The sequence below is a fragment of the Oxyura jamaicensis genome, chromosome 1 (assembly GCF_011077185.1).
Source record: "Oxyura jamaicensis isolate SHBP4307 breed ruddy duck chromosome 1, BPBGC_Ojam_1.0, whole genome shotgun sequence".
Taxonomy (NCBI): Eukaryota; Metazoa; Chordata; class Aves; order Anseriformes; family Anatidae; genus Oxyura; species Oxyura jamaicensis.
Window position 1 is genome coordinate 187,878,392 of NC_048893.1, and position 18,794 is coordinate 187,897,185.

General features: G+C 35.5%; 1 protein-coding gene across 6 annotated transcripts in view; it reads right to left on the reverse strand.

Moving 5' to 3' along the window:
• Positions 1 to 804: 804 nt before the first annotated feature.
• Positions 805 to 18,794, reverse strand: part of ATM (ATM serine/threonine kinase) — a 74,895-nt gene continuing 56,905 nt past the window's right edge. For 3 of the 6 annotated variants that reach the window (XM_035327135.1, XM_035327143.1, XM_035327166.1), the window contains 16 exons: positions 16,908 to 17,027; positions 15,789 to 16,006; positions 15,039 to 15,246; positions 13,999 to 14,112; positions 13,453 to 13,611; positions 12,054 to 12,192; positions 11,599 to 11,681; positions 10,158 to 10,298; positions 9,049 to 9,165; positions 7,726 to 7,875; positions 6,481 to 6,646; positions 5,155 to 5,241; positions 4,959 to 5,073; positions 3,324 to 3,387; positions 2,484 to 2,620; positions 2,182 to 2,365 (listed from right to left, as the gene is read on the reverse strand). In XM_035327135.1, coding sequence (XP_035183026.1) covers positions 2,182 to 2,365; positions 2,484 to 2,620; positions 3,324 to 3,387; positions 4,959 to 5,073; positions 5,155 to 5,241; positions 6,481 to 6,646; positions 7,726 to 7,875; positions 9,049 to 9,165; positions 10,158 to 10,298; positions 11,599 to 11,681; positions 12,054 to 12,192; positions 13,453 to 13,611; positions 13,999 to 14,112; positions 15,039 to 15,246; positions 15,789 to 16,006; positions 16,908 to 17,027 — 2,202 coding nt within the window. Of the gene's footprint in view, positions 2,366 to 2,483; positions 2,621 to 3,323; positions 3,388 to 3,853; positions 3,864 to 4,958; positions 5,074 to 5,154; positions 5,242 to 6,370; positions 6,647 to 7,725; positions 7,876 to 9,048; positions 9,166 to 10,157; positions 10,299 to 11,598; positions 11,682 to 12,053; positions 12,193 to 13,452; positions 13,612 to 13,998; positions 14,113 to 15,038; positions 15,247 to 15,788; positions 16,007 to 16,907; positions 17,028 to 18,794 lie in introns of those variants that run through there. The other 3 variants (XM_035327152.1, XM_035327126.1, XR_004751211.1) reach the window with 3 other exon arrangements.

Consider the following 18,794-nt stretch of genomic DNA (forward strand, 5'->3'; position numbering starts at 1 on the left):
TTATCTTCAGAAGTAGCATTCTGACACAGCCCTTGTTGAGAATTAAACAGCATTTCCTCCCAGGCTTACCATTTCCATTTTTTATACTAGCAAAGCGTGTACCCATAGACAATGCATTTTTGACAACTATTCACTTTCTAATTTTGATTGGAACAAAAACAGTTAGAAAGCACAGTCCTGATGGCTGTTTGACTATATGAGGCTTTGCACAGATAACTTGACAATTCACACACGAACATCAGATTAGTTGAACTCAGATCTCATAATTAACAGTATTGTAACTCCTTCATTTTGACAGTGTTCTGGAGACTCCGGGATTTGTTGACCATTCAAACTGCTTACACGTTTGTCAGCTAGCTGGTGACTGCTACAGAAGCTTACAAATAATGTAAGCAGGTTTCAGTTACATTTACCATATTTACCTTGCATTTTTATTTGCATTTCTTTCACCTTGAACAATTGCAAATATAAGGGCATTCAAAATCTAGACACTAAGTACCAAGTTAAGAGCACTGCAGAGGAATAATTAAATTAATTTCCTCTGACATTATACTTTCCGTAGACAACTGTATTAATATTAATGGTTTCTATGCTTATTTTAAATAACAAAACTAAATTTCAGCTCAGCAAGATGAAAGTATTCCTTTTCCAGTGGAGCATCTGTAACTTACTAAGGAAGGACGGCATCTGACACATGCTTTTATGCAACATTCATTTGTATGACTAGCTAGCGCTTTAATACAGAAAACAAACAAACGGTCCATAGAACTTCCACTATAAGAAGCATGAGAAAAACTTCAATAACACTATTGGATTTTTTTAATCCACACTTAAAACTAAAAACTCCTCAAGTGTTTTTTGTTCAGTCCTTTCCAACTTGTCACATAAGTTTAATTTTCAGAGAACACATCGCTGTATTCCTGCATGAGAGTTATTTGTCAGAGAAAAACCAGGACACACATTTGGTTCCAAATACAAACATAAATTTATGCCAACTTCATAGAAACAAAATACAAAAGATTCATCTTGCTATGTTGACAATATCATATAAAACAAAGAAGCAGCATCAAAATTCTGAGAATAAAATAAAAGCCAGTGAAATGTTAATGAGACCAGAAATTCCTCCCTTACACCACTGCAAAAATGCATAAAGTGTAAACTAGGATAATGTGAGAGTATTTTTATTCATATTTTTATAGAGAGATGATTCAGAAAGATTTATTAAATATACCAGTGACACTTATTTGAGGGGATTCTTCTACTACCAATATTCACAGACTATCCTTTTCAGTATTTTTTTTAATTTCAAAAGGAGCAATGCCTTCTGTAAAAATGTGTACATTCAGAATCTTTTGTGTGTGTGTGCGTGCTCAAAATAAAACTTCAGTGTTTCTGGAAGGTATTCCAGATACAGAATGACTGTTTATGTTAGAGGGCGTCTTAACTGGTATGCTAAGCTTCACTGTACAGTCAGTCACAGAATTTAGTTACAAAAACTAAGTTTTTTTTTTGTTTCATAGTATTAAAGAAACGCTATAAAAATTAGGTACAGGCATAATTTCAACATGAAAAAACAGCAGTATTACACTTGACTCAATGACCTTATCTCTATAAAAAATTGTCCATTTAACAAAGCTAAAAAAAAACAACTTTCAAGTCTTTAAACAAAATTATCTTGTTTTCTTTTACACTTTTGGCAAGTATCATTAAAGCATTATCTTTAAAGGATGCCCTCTCCCTTTTGAAATGCACTTTAGCTAACTGTGTCATGACTCCTGGTTTTCAGACCATCCATTCTACGCAGCCATGCCACCATACTGGATTATCGTACACCAGACTAGCTATCTAACAGCTACACAAAGGTGATGGATCTCAGGCTTTAAGAACGCTCACTATGCATCCAGCGTGCCTGAGCAAAGTCCTTGCAAGTCACAAGGAACGTCACAGTATGGTTACACAGTATGGTGAACGTAAGTGGAGGAAAAAAAGAATGCTTTCTTCGTAACAGGTTCTCGAGAAAAACAAACAAACCACCCCCAAAGCATCCACCTAATACTAATACATATAAACCTTTAGAGTTGACCTGATCCAATGTTTCATTGGGAAATACAAACTTGAAATGTTTAGACGCTTGCTGATTAAAAATAGGTTTCTTCTAACAGCATACTACAACCTCCCAAGTCACACCCAGGGTTTCCATCCAGGAAAGAGTTGGCTCAGGTTTTTAGGGTCCATGGCCTGCTGGATGAGGAGGTTCACCTGTCCTCCCACACTGAGCACTGTTCCCTCCTCAACGCCTTTCAGCTTCTCCTGAAGTCTCATCAGGACGCGTTCAGCCACTTTGTTAAAACTCTGGTCATCACTGCTGGCGGAACAAAGACAGAAAAACAGCAGCGCTAGGTATGGATCCTGACCAGAACGAGCAATGCTCAGCAATAAAAAGGTAAAACATAGCAACAGACAATAATAAATCATTTTTTCACCTGGCTTTTCTTTTACATTCTTGGGGATCAGCACCGAGTGTGGAGCTCATGTCAGCCTCATCCTCTGGTCTCTGCTGCAAATACAAAGCTTTCAAGGGGTTCATGGTCCAGTCAAAGAGGGGATCATAGAGCAGCACCTACACAGTAAATAAGCATCTATTTAATTTAAACTGTTAATTACAGCTAGCTCAGTGCCCTAACAGAAAGAGAAATGGTCAGTTGGTGATGTTCATGCTAACCGGATTAGAACTTTTTTTTTTTTTGAAAATCCAATAATATTGGGCTAAAATGCTTAGTAGACAACATAACAATGAAACAACATCTGATCATTTGCAGGCGTCTGTGTTCTGCATACCTGACTCAGTTTTGACATTCACAGCAATGAAGAGATCATTTTTAATAAACTTGCAGACACTAAGTATCATTATTTATTTTTAAAGCATAGTATTCACTGAATTAAAAGTTTAATTCACTTCTTTGTGACTTAAACAAAGAGGATTTAATTCACTTGGCACTACTCATGCTAGGAATGATGCTTTGCAGCCAGAAGATAGCCAGAAATATTTTAGTTACTGAACAGGGAGAATTGTATATGCCTGAAACAAACAGTTCCCATAGAAAGTACAGACTGGTCTTGATTTTATTAAAGATTACATGAATTGACAAATCTGACCAATGCTACTAAATGAAAATTCAAAAAATAAAAAAAAAAAGAAGAAAGACAAGCCATAAATATAAATTTAAATAATTTAAATAGTATAGTAATGTGTTCAAATACAAGGACCAGAAATTGAAGATATTGTGACAGCTTGCTATGGGAAAGAATGAAAAAATAGTTACCTCTACAATAGTCAGCAAAGCTTCTTGAGAATTTCTCATAACAGCCATTGTTTTCTCACAGCATCTAGAAAATATTTTACCACGTTTTTACATTATTTGGGGTAAGTGAAATGGTATTTTCATCATTTTAGAAATGGATACTTGTACCCTTATTAAAGGCTAATTCCTAAGATATGAGTAATCTGCCTGTTTCCATTTTAGAGAAAAGGAGAAATTTAGAACTATATGACCATAAGGAGACTATGTATAGAACTGATTCATTCCCTATGGGAAAGAGATTACTGGTTTCACTGTCTGAAATGTTTCTACACGCAGAATTAACCACCGAGCCACCACTGATTGCTGTGGTATGCCACAATGGCAGTACTGCTTGGCTGGGTGAAAATGTGCGTGCCAGAGGTGCTCTGCAAGACACCAGAGAATCTTGGCAGGGTACCGTCCTATGAAATGAGCAGATCCAGTGGCCAGAGACATTAAGCTATTTCTGAAACATCTTCAGGAGTTTTAGATGTAGAAGTTACTATTTACACTCACTCCCCACTGAACTAGGCGTCTGAAAGTCATAAGAAACTTTCCTTATGAGACAGGTACTCTTCAGGTAAAGAGTCGGCCTCCTTATCTACTTCAGGATCAGAACATCCACTACAAAGTTCACTGGCTGTGTTCACACCCAGCCTTGAGATGACTTGTTTATACACTTACACCTAAACTGTTACTTACAGATCAGTATGGCTAAGGCATAAACAAAACCTGCACCAGAAACTGTATTTACTTCTGCCAGAGCCAAAGGATTCATGTTTTTCTGTATCGTGGGACTAAAGTTTCAGAAAAAACAAGAAACTGAATTTGACAGCACCATGGTTAGAACAAAAGTGGCAGAGATTGTTCCTTTGCAGTACAAATGTACATTAAGAACTACTTATTAAATGCTACCTTACAAAGACAATGCTTACATTACATGGTTTTTAAAGACGTGAAATTTAGGGTTTGCAAGCATGAAGATCATGAAGGACTCCAACAAGAGGAATGACCTGCTTTTTAGGGCTTTCTCAGGTCATTAGCATGAAGTAAGACAGAAGTTAACAAAATCTCAACCTTTTGGGAGTTTTCTGTCTTGCAGCTCAAATCTATTGTGAGATTTATATTTTGCACTTGCAAAGTGATAGGAAATATATGAATCGAAAGAGGGAAAAGACAACAAAGTAATTAAAAAATAAAAAAACTGAACAGAAATAAGAGAACAAAACAATTTAAAGAAACTTTACAGCTTAAATATATAGTATGGTTTTAAAGAAAGTACACAGCTCTGAAGAAAACAAATCCTAGCAGTGTGAATTGAGGGATGAAATTTAGCTGTGCAGCCTTTAGAAGCACTGAGCCAACCCTGAAGCTCCACAAGAGGGTGACATTAACCCATTATTTAGTGAAGAATATGAGACACTGGGTAACAATAATTAAAAATTTATCTGGTTACATGAATAACAGTGTCTGATTTAGAGGTTAGCATTTAATTTCTGTTGATAATATCCAAAACTAAGTCTCCCCTCAAGCACTGAGACTACTTAACATAAAACAACCAGAATGCCACAGGTACACTGCTGCCTCCTTACCCCTGTGCCATATAGCATCACTTACCTTCTGAAGACTCCTTCCACTCCAGTAATACCCATTCCATCCACGATATCCCTGGTTAATCTAAATGGAACAGTCTCTGGTGTGGGAAGGATTTTACCTTGCTCAAAAGCAACTCCTAAATGAAACAATAATATATGTTAAAAAAAAAAAAGTTCAAGTAAATAAAAATGAAAGCCGTCTTATCCGTCCCACTTACCCAGATCTATATGCACTAGTTCTGCAGTTTGTTCATCTATCAGGATGTTATGAACATGTCTGTCTCCAAGTCCAAGTATGTAGCCAACTAAAAGAAAAAGGTAAGTTCTGAAGCCATTATTTACATGCCATAAACAAAGCAGGAATCATTTAACAAAGAGAAGATTATCCAAATCAGTTTAACACATGTAAACAAAAGTGAGACTGCTTCTTCCCCCATGTAAATGCATTACTCTAGTAAAGAGCAAATGTCATTCCACAAATCTTAGAGAAAGGCTGACTGAATGCAATTACAAAATGGCAGTTCTGATACAGAAAACCAGATGGTTTTATCTATTTCACAGACTTTTTGCCCTCTTCTCCCTGTAGATAGGTTAAACAAACAATTTCACAATTTTGAATTAAAGATAAAAAGCAAGTACACAGTAAAGTGAAGGGTTTCTTATTATTACTATTTCTATGAAAACCTTTTAACTCACAGTATCATATAATTGTAATTCAGTTAGGGCAGTTCTATACCTAAATAGCTCCTAAATGATTCTTGTCTAATTTGGTTTTAAAAATTTCCAAATGAGATCTTTCATGTAAGCCTATTTCAGTGCTTTACTGTCCTCACATTTAGAAAACCTTCAAATGAAACCTTGCTGCTTTTTTTTCCCCACCTAATGAACATGAATTAATATTTCCTACAAAATTCTTTCATCTGATTTCTGTTAGACAGTAGATTTACTTAACTTTTCAGCAAAAAGGGAGTATATATACAATATGCTAACATACAGCCTACTGTAATGTGTACAATATACTATCAAATATCTTCCAGAGATACGATATGAAACTGAGTCATCCAGAAGAAGTCCAGAATCTGTGGGCATACACTTATTTATTGAAATAGAAAAATTAAAAATGCTCAAGTTTAAAGAACCCTTTCAGGCATACCTAATGATACCAGCAAAAGGAAAGTAAAAGATTAAGCCTTTCAAATCGGTTACAACATTTGAGGCTACAGATGCAATGAAAAAAATCTTAAAGCACAATAACCCAATTAGTCAATAGTAAAAACTACCAAAACTTAAACATACAAACCACATATACAGAAAATAAAGAAACATAATTTCATTCTGTATTTCTACTGCAAAAGAAAAAGAAGGGGAGGGTGTCAGAAATTTTAATTATGAAAATAATGCTGGTGCTCTTGCTGGAATTTCCCCCACACACACCCCTTTTTTTCTGACAGGTGACAAAAGCTGAAAAGCCATTACATCTGAAATGGTATATATTCTTTTTCTTACATAATTTAAAAAGCCACGTTAATAGTTCAATACAATACCTATAGAAGAAGTAGCCACACTGCGAGTGTATGCCAACCGTTTTTCAAACCACACAGCTGGATCCAGGAATTTTTCCATGCAGAAATAACGAAACACAGGTTGAAAATTCTCACAGACCTTCATGAAGATGTTGTATTTCTCTTCAGAATGTTTCTTCTGCGCATCCTTTAAATACACAACAAATGTTTCCCCCATGATTGAATGCTTTGGAGAGAAATATAGCCATACCCGTTTCTCCCCTCCCCCAAATGCTGTGCTCACTCATTTCTCTCAGCTGTGAACTGTATTTTTTTTTTTACAGAAATCATTAATGCACCTATTTGTCTGTTTTACTAAACTATTATATTTTCATACACATTTCTTTATGAAAAACACATCCCATTTCTTCATTTCAGTGGCTGCATGTATTTTATATACAGGTAAATGCATCTTGTTGGGACATAATTCCTCCTGCACTCTCTTCTGTTGCTTTTCTGATGGCTTCACACACTTGTGAGAAAGTCATTCTCGCTCATTCATTCACATGCAAAAGCTGTACAAAGCCACAATTCAGCACACATTTATCCTGTTAATTCTATACAGATTTAAAATAAATTAATTTATTGCACCTCGTGGCTATGTAAAGCAACAGGTAAAACTGTTTGCAGTGACTGCTGAGGCTATTTACTGTCCTTTACATATGGTAGTGGTCATTATTTAGTCTTCTTTTAGTCTTTTTTTTTTTTTTTTCTGTACATGGCTGTCAGCACACAGGAGGAGCCAGACCTCTCCACACTGTCTTAGGGCAGTTAAGACCACGCGTTCATCTCAGCTGCATTCTAAACCCATTTTTCTGAAGGATTAGTATTTAGCATTTTGGCTTATTCATGAAAATAAAATTATTTTTCAATGCAATGAGAAACTTGATGAGTATAATTTGGTTTTCTAGGATAACTTTATACTGAATCTGTTGGGTCTCTGTAACGATTATTATGGTATTCCAATGTATTTATATTCTAGAAAACATTTCACAGGTTTCCTGGAGATTTAGCTTTATTCAAATCTTTCCTACAACAAACATTAATTCAGCAATCTTTATTTTGTAAAGACTCTTCCCAGGCTGCATTCAGATTAGTCTGAAGATATATTAATACCATTGTTATATACTAAAAGTATAACTTTATTTTCTTCTTAAACATTTAAGGAAACCTCTTCTGTGTAGCAGAATATGAGCCAGATATCTGTCTTTAATTATTTTGACTCACCATCATTATCTTCTGGCACTGATAACTTGAGTAATCTTTAGGCCTGTATCTCTTGTGAGCTCCCTCCTCGATATTCACAAGAAACTCCCCAAGGGGAGTTGTTCCTGAGCACCACTCCAGAACACCACTTTTCTGAGAAAGGGGAACTACCTGTGAAAACAAAACCAGTGCTGCATGGGGGAGGGAAACACACACACACAACTACAAATACATACTGCAGAGCATCAGTGGATATTCGCATTTGTTTAAAAAGACACAAAATCAAACCATATAGCTGGCCAAAATATATGATATTAATATATGTGTATGCATATATAACATAAACTCAAGGTTCTTCTAGCTTATCCTTGCAATTTATTTTTTTTTAGCCCAGAGGACCTTCCACTACATACTTCAATACATCTTAATCTACTCAGTTTGCTTGTTTGTATCAGTATTCTAGAAGACAGAACTCGCCTTGAGAATGAACAATCTCCAGGCCTCAGAGAAACATCTACTACCTGTTTCCTTTATTTATTTGTTTTTCCTTATGGAAGTCTCTTTATCTCATAATATAACCCCTCATTTTCTTCCTCCCTGTTTTCATTCATTTTTACACAAGTAAAAGCATGTGTCTTCATTCAAAACTATTGTAAGAATGTGAATCAAACTGTGATTTCTTAGACTGTGCTAGCAATTCACGTTTTCCTTTAGAGATTCCAGAATACACATTTCTCACTTGTCAAGGACCAGAACTTATACTTCCAGAGTATTTACTCAGAGGTCACCATCACAATTACTATTATAATCTCTAACACATTAAAAAAGGAAAAGGAGGGGAAAGTTCCTGTTTAAATACATTTTCTATATTTATAATTAGAATTTATTGCCGTATTCCCAATTCCAACAGAAACAGCAATTCAAATTCTGCATGAACAGACTCTAGACTGGACTTCTGGATTCAGCTGGAAGGAATACTGCAAGACTAAAATTAACAAGAATTTATAAACAAACTTCCATTCTCAATTTCAATGATAAGCAACTTGTAGTTCAAAGACAGGGAATAATTTCATTTCTGTTCATATAAAGGTCATATAAGTTAATATACAGAAAGCTTTGAATAATATTTAAATATACATTTAGTAGCATTTTTTTAAGGGTTTGAAAAAAATAATCTGTAATAATTAGATTATTCCACAGTTTAAGGCACAGTGACACTTTTAATATCACATAAATAAATAGGCTTTTAAATTGACTTTGGGTTAAGAAGAGGAGAATAGGAAAATATGCTTTATCAGTATTAGTAGTATGTATTCCTCCACTGCAGCATCTGTTCAGGGTTACCTTGTATCTTCGGATAGCTAATTTTCTCTTCCGTGTTTCAGTGTTTTGCTGGAGCAATGTATTACACATCTGGAAAACTTGCTGCATAACAGCATCTTGTCTCAGATCATCACGTCCCTGTAGCATCAACAGAAAAAGCAGTTAAAGAGCACTTTTTCAGCATACAGCTTCTTGTTCTGCAACTTTAAAATATATAGAAAAAATAAATCCACAAAACACAAATTACTTTTCCACAATAATCAACTGTAATAAAATGTAATTAACAATTGGTTTTCGTCTATATTTGGTTTTCTAATAGTACTCAGTTGTTTAAGCAGAATTATCATTAACTTAAATTATCACCTTTTTCATCTCTTTTTTTTTCACAAATGTTGTTTAATTAAGGTTTCAATGAACCTACATTCCTTAAGGTACCTTTTTTTAAAAAAAAAAAAAAAGAAAAAAAAGAATGTGTTCCATTCACTGTATTTAGCAATCCAGCACACAGCTGAAGCAGCATCAGATGGTACTGCAATTCTAATTAAGGAATGCACATCTAGAGATTCAGGCTTCCCTTTAAGACATTCAAAACTACCCCATACTTAACAGCAAATCAGAATTCTTACAGCAGCTGATGAATGTTTACGAGGCCATCAGGTACAGACAGAATGAAATCAAATGAGTTCAAATTTTTTGAACTCAATGAAATCAAATGAAATCAAATTTTTTGTTTAGAGATTTGTGGGTCTACATGCATGTATTCAATTGTCTCGGAATCATAATTATATTTATATAAGGAAAAAAAGAAAAAGGGAGGTATTTTACACAAAATGCTGTATAAGTTTTATTTGCTGCAGATCACTAGTCACATGATCACACAATTCAGCAGGCCTGGTAACTGTCAGGTAAGCTACTGTATATCACTGAAAATATTTACAAAAATATTAAATATTATGAGATACTTTGTGATTTCATTTATTAAAGCCCTGAACAGAGAAAACTGACACTGAACTGTGAAAATTTTGCATATAGTACGCGAGTGATACCAGAGAAAACTGACATGAGAACTTAAAAAAAAAAATTCCAACATGCCAAATCTCTGAGATGTCCCTACAACAGACAGAACCTACCTTAACCAGCTGCCTCCTTTCTTTACCATCTGATCCTACACAATCTATTATTTTAGGCAGATTCAGGCCTCCTGCTAAATGAAATTCTGGCTTAAAAGACCTTATTGTCACCAAATTTTCATATCTTCCTGTGGGATCCACCTGAAATTATATTAGTTTAAATTTAATAAAAATATGATCTCCATTTGCCTCAGAGAAAGCATTTGATTTGATTGGAAACTCCATGATATATATTAATATAAACGTTCTGTCATCTACAAGGATAATAACCATAAAATCTACAAAAATATGCTGAGCAAAGGATTGAGTTTGATTCCTACTTGTCTGCCCCCTTGGTGGAGGGGACCTGCTGCTTCCAAACAAACTGAGATTCAACTTCAGCCTGTGCCAACTAGTGTTCTCCCAGAAAATATTCATGTATGGTTGGAAGACATTAGATTTACATTAGGCTGCAAATTGACCCAATCTACAATTCTAAAACTGACCAAATCTATATGATCTGTATCTTAAACCATCCTGGATATCCCCATGCCACAAAGCAACCCTACTCAGTTAACTGTACGGAAATCACATTTGAATTATTTATATTACAGACCTCCTACTGTTTCAGATAAATTGTACAGGGGAAGAAGAAAAAGACAGTAACAATTATATCTCACAAAGGAGCAACACCCGGGACCAAGAGGAGCCCTACAAACAAATGCTAGTTAGCATGGGTAGCAATGTCTGGCCTCTGAAGTCAAACAGCATAAAATATTCTATTGGCCTGTTCTGTTCAGCTGTACAGATAGCCAGGGGGACTTCAACAGCTCAGCTTTGAACACTTAAATTTTAGGCGACTGACCCAAAATACAGCTCCACACTCCTCAAACAGCTAAGTTTCCTAGGTAGAGGAAGCATGCCCACATACTCAGGCATATAAGAATGGGTGCCAACGCACCCATCCAATCAACAACTCATGCTAATGGGAATGGATCATTTACCATTACTAAATTACTGAGCTAAAGCACATATGCTGACCAACTAGGAACAGCAGAAGAGGCAAATCTATTTAATCACACAGCTTTATGTACATTAAATGCCTCAAAACTCTGAGCTAGCACCTATAAAATAAGAGATTCAGATTCCCACATCCTCTCTGTTGTTTAGATGCCTCATCACCCCTTTTGATGATGAAAGACTAGCCAGTGCTAACAGTGGCAAAATCATCTTCACATGCTAAGTTGCTATCCTAGACTTTGGGGTCATGGTCTTCTAAAAATTTCTAAAGGCCTTCCAAAGGGGAGGCTTTCACCCTGCATCTCCCACCTCACAGGAAAAGTACCCAGACAGGCTGGCCTGTAAAGAACATGGGAAGATGAAGAGAGAAATGCTCTGTCATTAGAGAAACTTGAATCTAAGATTTGATATTATAATGTATAACTATTTCAACTTCAGTCACCTTAATTTCCATGGTAGGGACAACAACATCCTCCAGGTTTTTCAGTTTAGTAATTGGCTGGTCAGCTGGAATACTTATTCCTTCTGTAATTAAATGGAATTCGTACCTTTACATTTAGAATTATAAACACACATTGAAGTTCACAAAAACAGTTTTTGGGACACAAAATCCTACTGCATACATCTTTTGAGCTGATGAAGATGACCACCACACAACTGGGGTTTTCTGGAGTTTCATACTCATGATTTCCATACCTTACAGTACGAGCAACTACTACAACTTTTAATCCAGACTACATTTTGCATTTATCAAAAGGCACAACATTATCACAGTATCTCTTTTAAACTATATACCAGTATTAAGAAGTATTTTTTTTATCCAAGAATATATATATTTATATATATATACATATATCTTCACTATTGAAAATGAAAATCTTTTTTTTCAAGACTTACTTCTTTGAGATTTCCATGGACTAGCATCTACATTTGCTAATATGATGTAAGCATCACAAAGTGCTTCAATATCTCTAACCATACGAGCTCTCCTTTTTCTTATGATATTGATTATATTGCTAGCAGCCTCCATCCTGTCCTAAAAATAAAATAAAATAAAATACAAATATCAATTGAAAACTACACCTTGTAAGATTAAGGATGCATAGTAACATGCAGTCATTTAAGTACAATTAGAGTCATAGAATAGTTTCTGTTGGAAGAGACCTTAAAGATAATCATTGGATCCAGAGGGCAGCAGTGAGGGGAGAGCACAGCAAGCTCAGTACCCTGGGTTTCAGGAGAGCGTATTTTGCCCTCTTCAGGGATCTGCTTGGTAGAGTACGATGGGGCAAAGAGCCCTGGAGAGAAGAGGGGTCCACAAAAGTTGGTTAATATTCAAGGATCCCCTCCTCCCAGCTCAGGAGTGATGCATCCCAACAAAGAGGAAGTGGGGCAAAAATGCCAGAAGGCCCGCATGGATGAACAAGGAGCTCCCAGGCAAACTCAAACAGAAAAAGAAGGCCTACAGAGAGTGGAAGCAAGGACAGACAGCCTGGGAGGGATAGAGAGACATTGTCCAAGCAGCCAGGGATCAGGTTAGAAAAGCCAAAGTCCTGTTAGAATTAAATTTGGCCAGGGACATCAAGGGCAACAAGAAAGGCTTCTCTAAGTATATCGGTGACAAAAGGAAGACTAGGGAAATTGTGGGCCCCCTCCAGAAGGAAACGGGAGACCTATGAAAACATTCAATGAGGGCAATGACAAACAACCATGCCAGGACTATAATGATGGGGCAGAAAAAGGACAGTAATCCAGATACGAGATGAGTCCATAAGCAGGTTCCAACAAAAATTACACAATGACAACATTAACATGAAACTGCAGTTCAATACTACACTTCATCATGGCTTTTAACAAACTAAAGTCATACAAAGGAACAAAAGGTATACTGCACAAGGCTAAACACTTAGAACAGATGTTATCACTTAAAGCAGAAAGATGCTCAGTTCAATATCTGCTTTTAACAATAAACAATAAACCTACTCAAACACTTACTGCAACTGAAGTGCCTTTTAGAGAATAATTCATCAAGGACATTCATCACAAAATTCTATGCAATAATTGGGGGCATTTGTTGCAGGAAATGTTAATTATGTTTTGTTTAGCCTCAGTAAAAATAATCTCAACAGTAATTACCAATTCACACACAAAATAAAGTTTTTTGTCACAAAGTATTTATTTCTTCCCACTCTTTCTGCTGCTGAATTCTACACTAAACAGCCCTTGAAATAAATAAATAAATATTTTTATTACAAAACTGAATAGAATAGAGTGAAATATAAGTTTTTATAGTTACCACATCAAGCTGGGAGATTTCTTTTGGTGCAGTTTTAATTAACTTATTTCTTCTTATTGAATCTGATTTTGTCAGGAGATCATCTTTGTTAGCATTTGCCAAAGCCAATATTATAAACAAAGAATGATGCGGATGATCCAGTGAAATTCTAGACATCAGCTGTCAAGGAAAAGAATAAGATCCCATTATTGAAAATTGCACAGAAGAAATAAAACAACTTAATTAACAAAATTAGTTTTTTGAGCTACTAAGGCTCTTCATAAGAAATAAAGAGTAGTAATATCACTTAGACATTTCCTCCAGAATTGTAACACATTCAAGGTACATTTCTATACCTGCAGAAGACTATTCTTATACAACAACAAAAACAACAAAGTAGCAATGAGAATTCCCCAATCCTCTCTCTCCCTCCACTTACAATATTGATTTTGCATCACCACCTCTATAACTCATTGTGCTACAGCTGCACAAAAGATACATTTTATTTAGGAGTATGCATCATTAAACCAGTCAAGATATCTTTAGATACAAAAAAGCATAAATTACATTATTCAGAACTTCATGAAATCCTAGACCACCCGTCATCTTGGTTCCCATTCGAGCAGCCAGTTGGTACATCAGAGGCAAAAACTTGTATGAAGGGATTTTCTCTGCATTTTTCTGTAGTAGAGAAAATTCAGCAAGAAAGCTGTATTAAACACCAAAAAAGACTGTAATCATAAAATAGCAGGTTAGAAATTTTGGTTTTGCCTTTTTTTTTTTTTTTTAACAGGGTAACTATTGCTGAGTGATCAAGTGAGTATCGCATCATCTTGGTTTGTGCCTCTTCAGTGTTCTTGATGAGGGAAGTACTATTTGCTATTCTACTAGAGCAGAGCTTAGATACATTAATTCAGAATGCCCACATTTCTAGATACACTATGGCAAGAAACACTCCTAATAAAAAAAATTACAACTTAGTTTAAGACAATAAACTATTGTGTGTTAACAATATGAGTAAAGGACCACTTTCTACTCTTGAAAGTTAATACAAAGTTAACACAAAATTAAGCAATTACAAATTACACCAATCTCTGTTACAAATACATATAATTCACCTAAGAATTAACAGATATCCCACATCGCTGCAGAAATGACAGAACTAACCTGACAATGATAGATAACCTTTCTGGTCCACTGTTGCTGTGTTCTACAGACAGTCTAAAAATACATCTTTTCACCCAAAAGTATACACAACATACCTAGAATAACATACTAAAGGACATAGAAGGATATGGGCAATATTCAAGGTATGTAAAGAACAAGGTAACAACAGTGAAAGATCATGAGATATGTTAAATCTTACAGACTTGCTAAATTAAATTGAAATTAAATTAAAATGCAGTGACAATTACAGTGTTACTGATGAGCAATTAACTGATAAGCAATGACTGAAAAAGGCAAGTTTTGATGGAAATGCTAAGGAGCTATCCAGGAAAGCATACATCACAGCACTATAATTCATCCTTTAGAAATAGGAGAAGGAGGAGAAGGGGGATAATTGAATGTAAAAGTATATTAAGGAAAAAAAAGCAGCAAACATATACCTTCATCATTTCATTGACTCTATCAACTCCAGAATTTTCAAGCCACAGGGAACAGAGTCGGAATATCCACATATCATGTTCTTCTCCACTTAGTAAACAGCTGATATAGTTCTCCACTGCTTTACACAAGAAATTTTTACGATCCTCAGTTAGGGCATGTATGGCACATTCATCCAGATCAAGCTCTCGCTGAACCTTCACTGTGTATCTGTGCAAACAGACATTATTTTTAGACAGCACGTTATTTCTCAATGAATGGACTAAGCTGTCCATAATTCTGTTGCTTGGCAATTTAACTTCTTTTTTTTTTTCCATTAAACTTGTTGTTTATGTACAAGCCCATTAAAATAAACATCTACGAAACGAAGCTGTGGGAGCTATTCTTTTGGTGCATGTCCAACACAAACCCACCACTCTAAGTAAATCTTCAGTCAGTATCTTTTTTTCTTTCTAATGATGTAATCTCAGTCTTGATGAAATCATCCATACTGTTCAGCTGTCGTAATGCTCCTTGGATTAGTTTTGGCCCACACCAACTAGCAATTCTCCTAGATGACGTCCAAGCCCAGTTAAGAAAGAAACTCTATGCAACAAACATTATGGGCTCAGTCACTGTTTTATGACAAGAAGGAAAAATTCAGTTGTAGAGGTGTGAACCATGCTGTATCACTTGCCCAGACAGACAGAGAATTAGTAAAGACAAAGCCTTTAATGGCTCCACAGTAACCACCTCTCAGTCTGAACACTCACCTATTTCTCTCAACTCTGTGCTCTCTCAGGAGGCCAACCTCTTCCTTGGCCTTTTTCAGTAATGCCTGCTTGTTTTCAAACTCTGAGGACTTCATGTAATTCTCAATTCGCTGGTACTGATTATCTGAGAAACGAGCCAAAGACAGGAAAGCCTTCATCTTTCCATTCTTCATCTCATCACTGTTGTCTCCACTGTGGCTTGCAGCAATTTCCACAGCCTAAAACGGAAGTTACAGTAATAAAAAGCCTGATAATCAGGTGAATAGTGACTACTGCATAATACCTGACCAAACTCTATTATCGCAGAATCGCAGAATGGAAGTGACCCCTTGAGGTCATCTTGTCCAAACCCATGCTCAAGTAGGGACACTTGTTTGTTCAGATTAGTTAAGGTTGCCTGTGATTAAATATATACATATGTAAAAAATAAAACCAACCAGGCTGAGTATTTTTTTCTAAGTGAATTTAACCTTTGAGGTGTGTTTCAGTGCAAACTAACAACCATACAGGAGTCTCCTACAACTACCTATCTTTCAGAGTAACTAGGCATTAAGTTTTACAACTTAGTTTTACCTTATATCATAAGATGAAGAGGAAAAAAAAGAAAATAGTGCCAAGAAGAGAAGGAAATTGTATGTGAAAGTCACTGATTCAAATCATCAGAGTAAAAAAGCCATGTAGAGAGTAACAAAGAAAGGCAACTATGTACAGTTTCATAAATTAGAAATAAAGAAACGCAGAGCAGATATATGTTAAATAAAAATGTTTCTACTATGGCTAAGATTATTTAAAAAAATAAATTACAGTACTTTGAAACATTAGTGCAAGACCTTCCAGCACCTGGAATGAGACTGTAATGAATGCAATCCCCATAGTGTAAACACAAAAAAGTCAACAATCTATCCTGAGGGTGAAAAGATGGGAATAGGGTAGAAGGTAAAAGGAAAACAGGAATAGTAGTCATATTACAGTGTTATATAATAACATGTGAAACTTGATTTTTTAATAAGAATCTATATTTTCAATCCACACAAAAAGCGCAGGCTACATTGTAAAATTCTCTTGACATTTTAACATAGCATTATCTCAAAGCCTGTGCATTTCAAAGACTAAACTCACTTTTTCTAAGTATTTCCGCATGATGACTGTAGGGTTTTCCAAGCATGTTTCTGCTAACCAGGTTCCACATAGCCTCAGACACTCTGTGTACATCAATTTCAGATGTGGATTATTCTCCACCTTTAAGAAAGAAAATTTTTGGCAAAAGAAAAGAAGAGGAAGGCAGCAAATGCAAATACCATTGACATATTAGGTAGGTTATTTATAAAACTTTTTACTTATAAACATAATTTAATCACTTAGTCCTGCTACATGTCATTTACTATCTATGTCATTTACTATCTACATATACAGTAGGCAATAACCTTAAATCACATTCTCTATAAGACTAAAGGAGAGTGCCTATTTTAAAATACCTGACAGTTTGAACAATTAAAAACACAATAAAAAATAACAAATTTTAATAAAAATAAAGTAAATTCAGAGTGTGTTTCCAGAAATGTTATTTCTGACATCCCCATTTAATCTGAAGTACCATGGTGCACGCTGTAGGAAACATTCAGGTATTGTGGTGACTATGTGTGATCATAATTTTTTTCAGACAGACTTCGGCATGGAAACTTGATTACAAGTGCTCTGAGAAGATGATGGAGTAGATTTCCAAGGGACTTGCCTCCAGACTGGAAGCTCAGCTTTAATTCTACAGCAGGACAAATTTCCAAAATACTTTTAGTATAGGGTATGTATTAAAGACCACCTGATCAAGATGGCAACACTGGCTGTGAAATGCTGATGAATATCATAGACTGCAAAAACACAAAACCTCCTTATGTAGACAAGGTAAACATAACACTGGAAGGTGAGATTAGAACTATTTTTTTGAAGCCTTTATCAACTGATATATGAAACAATCACAGAAATGAAAAGAGGGTAAGCAACTCTTGATTTTGTCCTGACATGAATAGAACTTTGCCTTAAATACTCCAACCTTCTGAAGTGTGATATTCCTTAATAATGTACATAGATTCAAAATAAATGTCTAATGCCTTCCAAAAAATACTCTAAGAAAAAAAAAATATTCTAAGAAAGCTATCATGGCTAGACAGAAAGGTAAGGAAGATCAAGACACTTTTACCACATCAGTATGCAAAATGAAGTTTTATCAACGTGAAACAGAAAAAAAAAAAAAAATAAAAAATCAAATATCCTGCCAAATGAAAACATAGAACCCACCATCAGACTGTCAAAAAAAAAAAACAACAGCAAACAACTTGAAGGCAACTAAATAATACAAAAGCATTTTTAAACATTATTAGGAGATATTATTACTAAGACAAGCTATTATTACAACAACAAAAATACGAAGAGAATTGATGGATGAATATAAAGAAAAAACAGAATAGCTTTTGTAAGGGTAAACCACAGAATGACAGAAAAGTCCATGCGGGAAGGAACTTGTGGAGAGTTCATCTGGTCCAACCTTCTGTTGAAAACATGGCTTTAGGTTAGGTTTCTCGGACTCTCCTAAACTCAGTCTTGAACTATCTAATTCCAGCAAAGGAGGTTTCACCATTTCTCTGGGAAACTTTTTACAATGCTCTGTTGAATGGTGTACCAAAACTGGACACTTTTTTCATCAATCACACTTCTTAACCTACTGGTTAAACTCTTGGTGAAGCAGCCCTGGACACGGTTCACCTGTATTGCCACAAGGGCACAATGTCAATTTATTAGAGCTTGCTGTTCACTGGGACCACCAGGTCCTTTTTTGGAAAAGCTACATCCCAGCCAGTCAGACCCCTTCCTGTACCACTGCTTGAGGTTATTCATTCCCAGGTGAAGAACTGATCTCATGCAACTTCTGTTGGTACCATCTTCCAGACTACTGAGGTCTGTCTGACTCACCAGTCACTCTTCCTTCCAGTTTGCTGTTATATGCAAACTTGG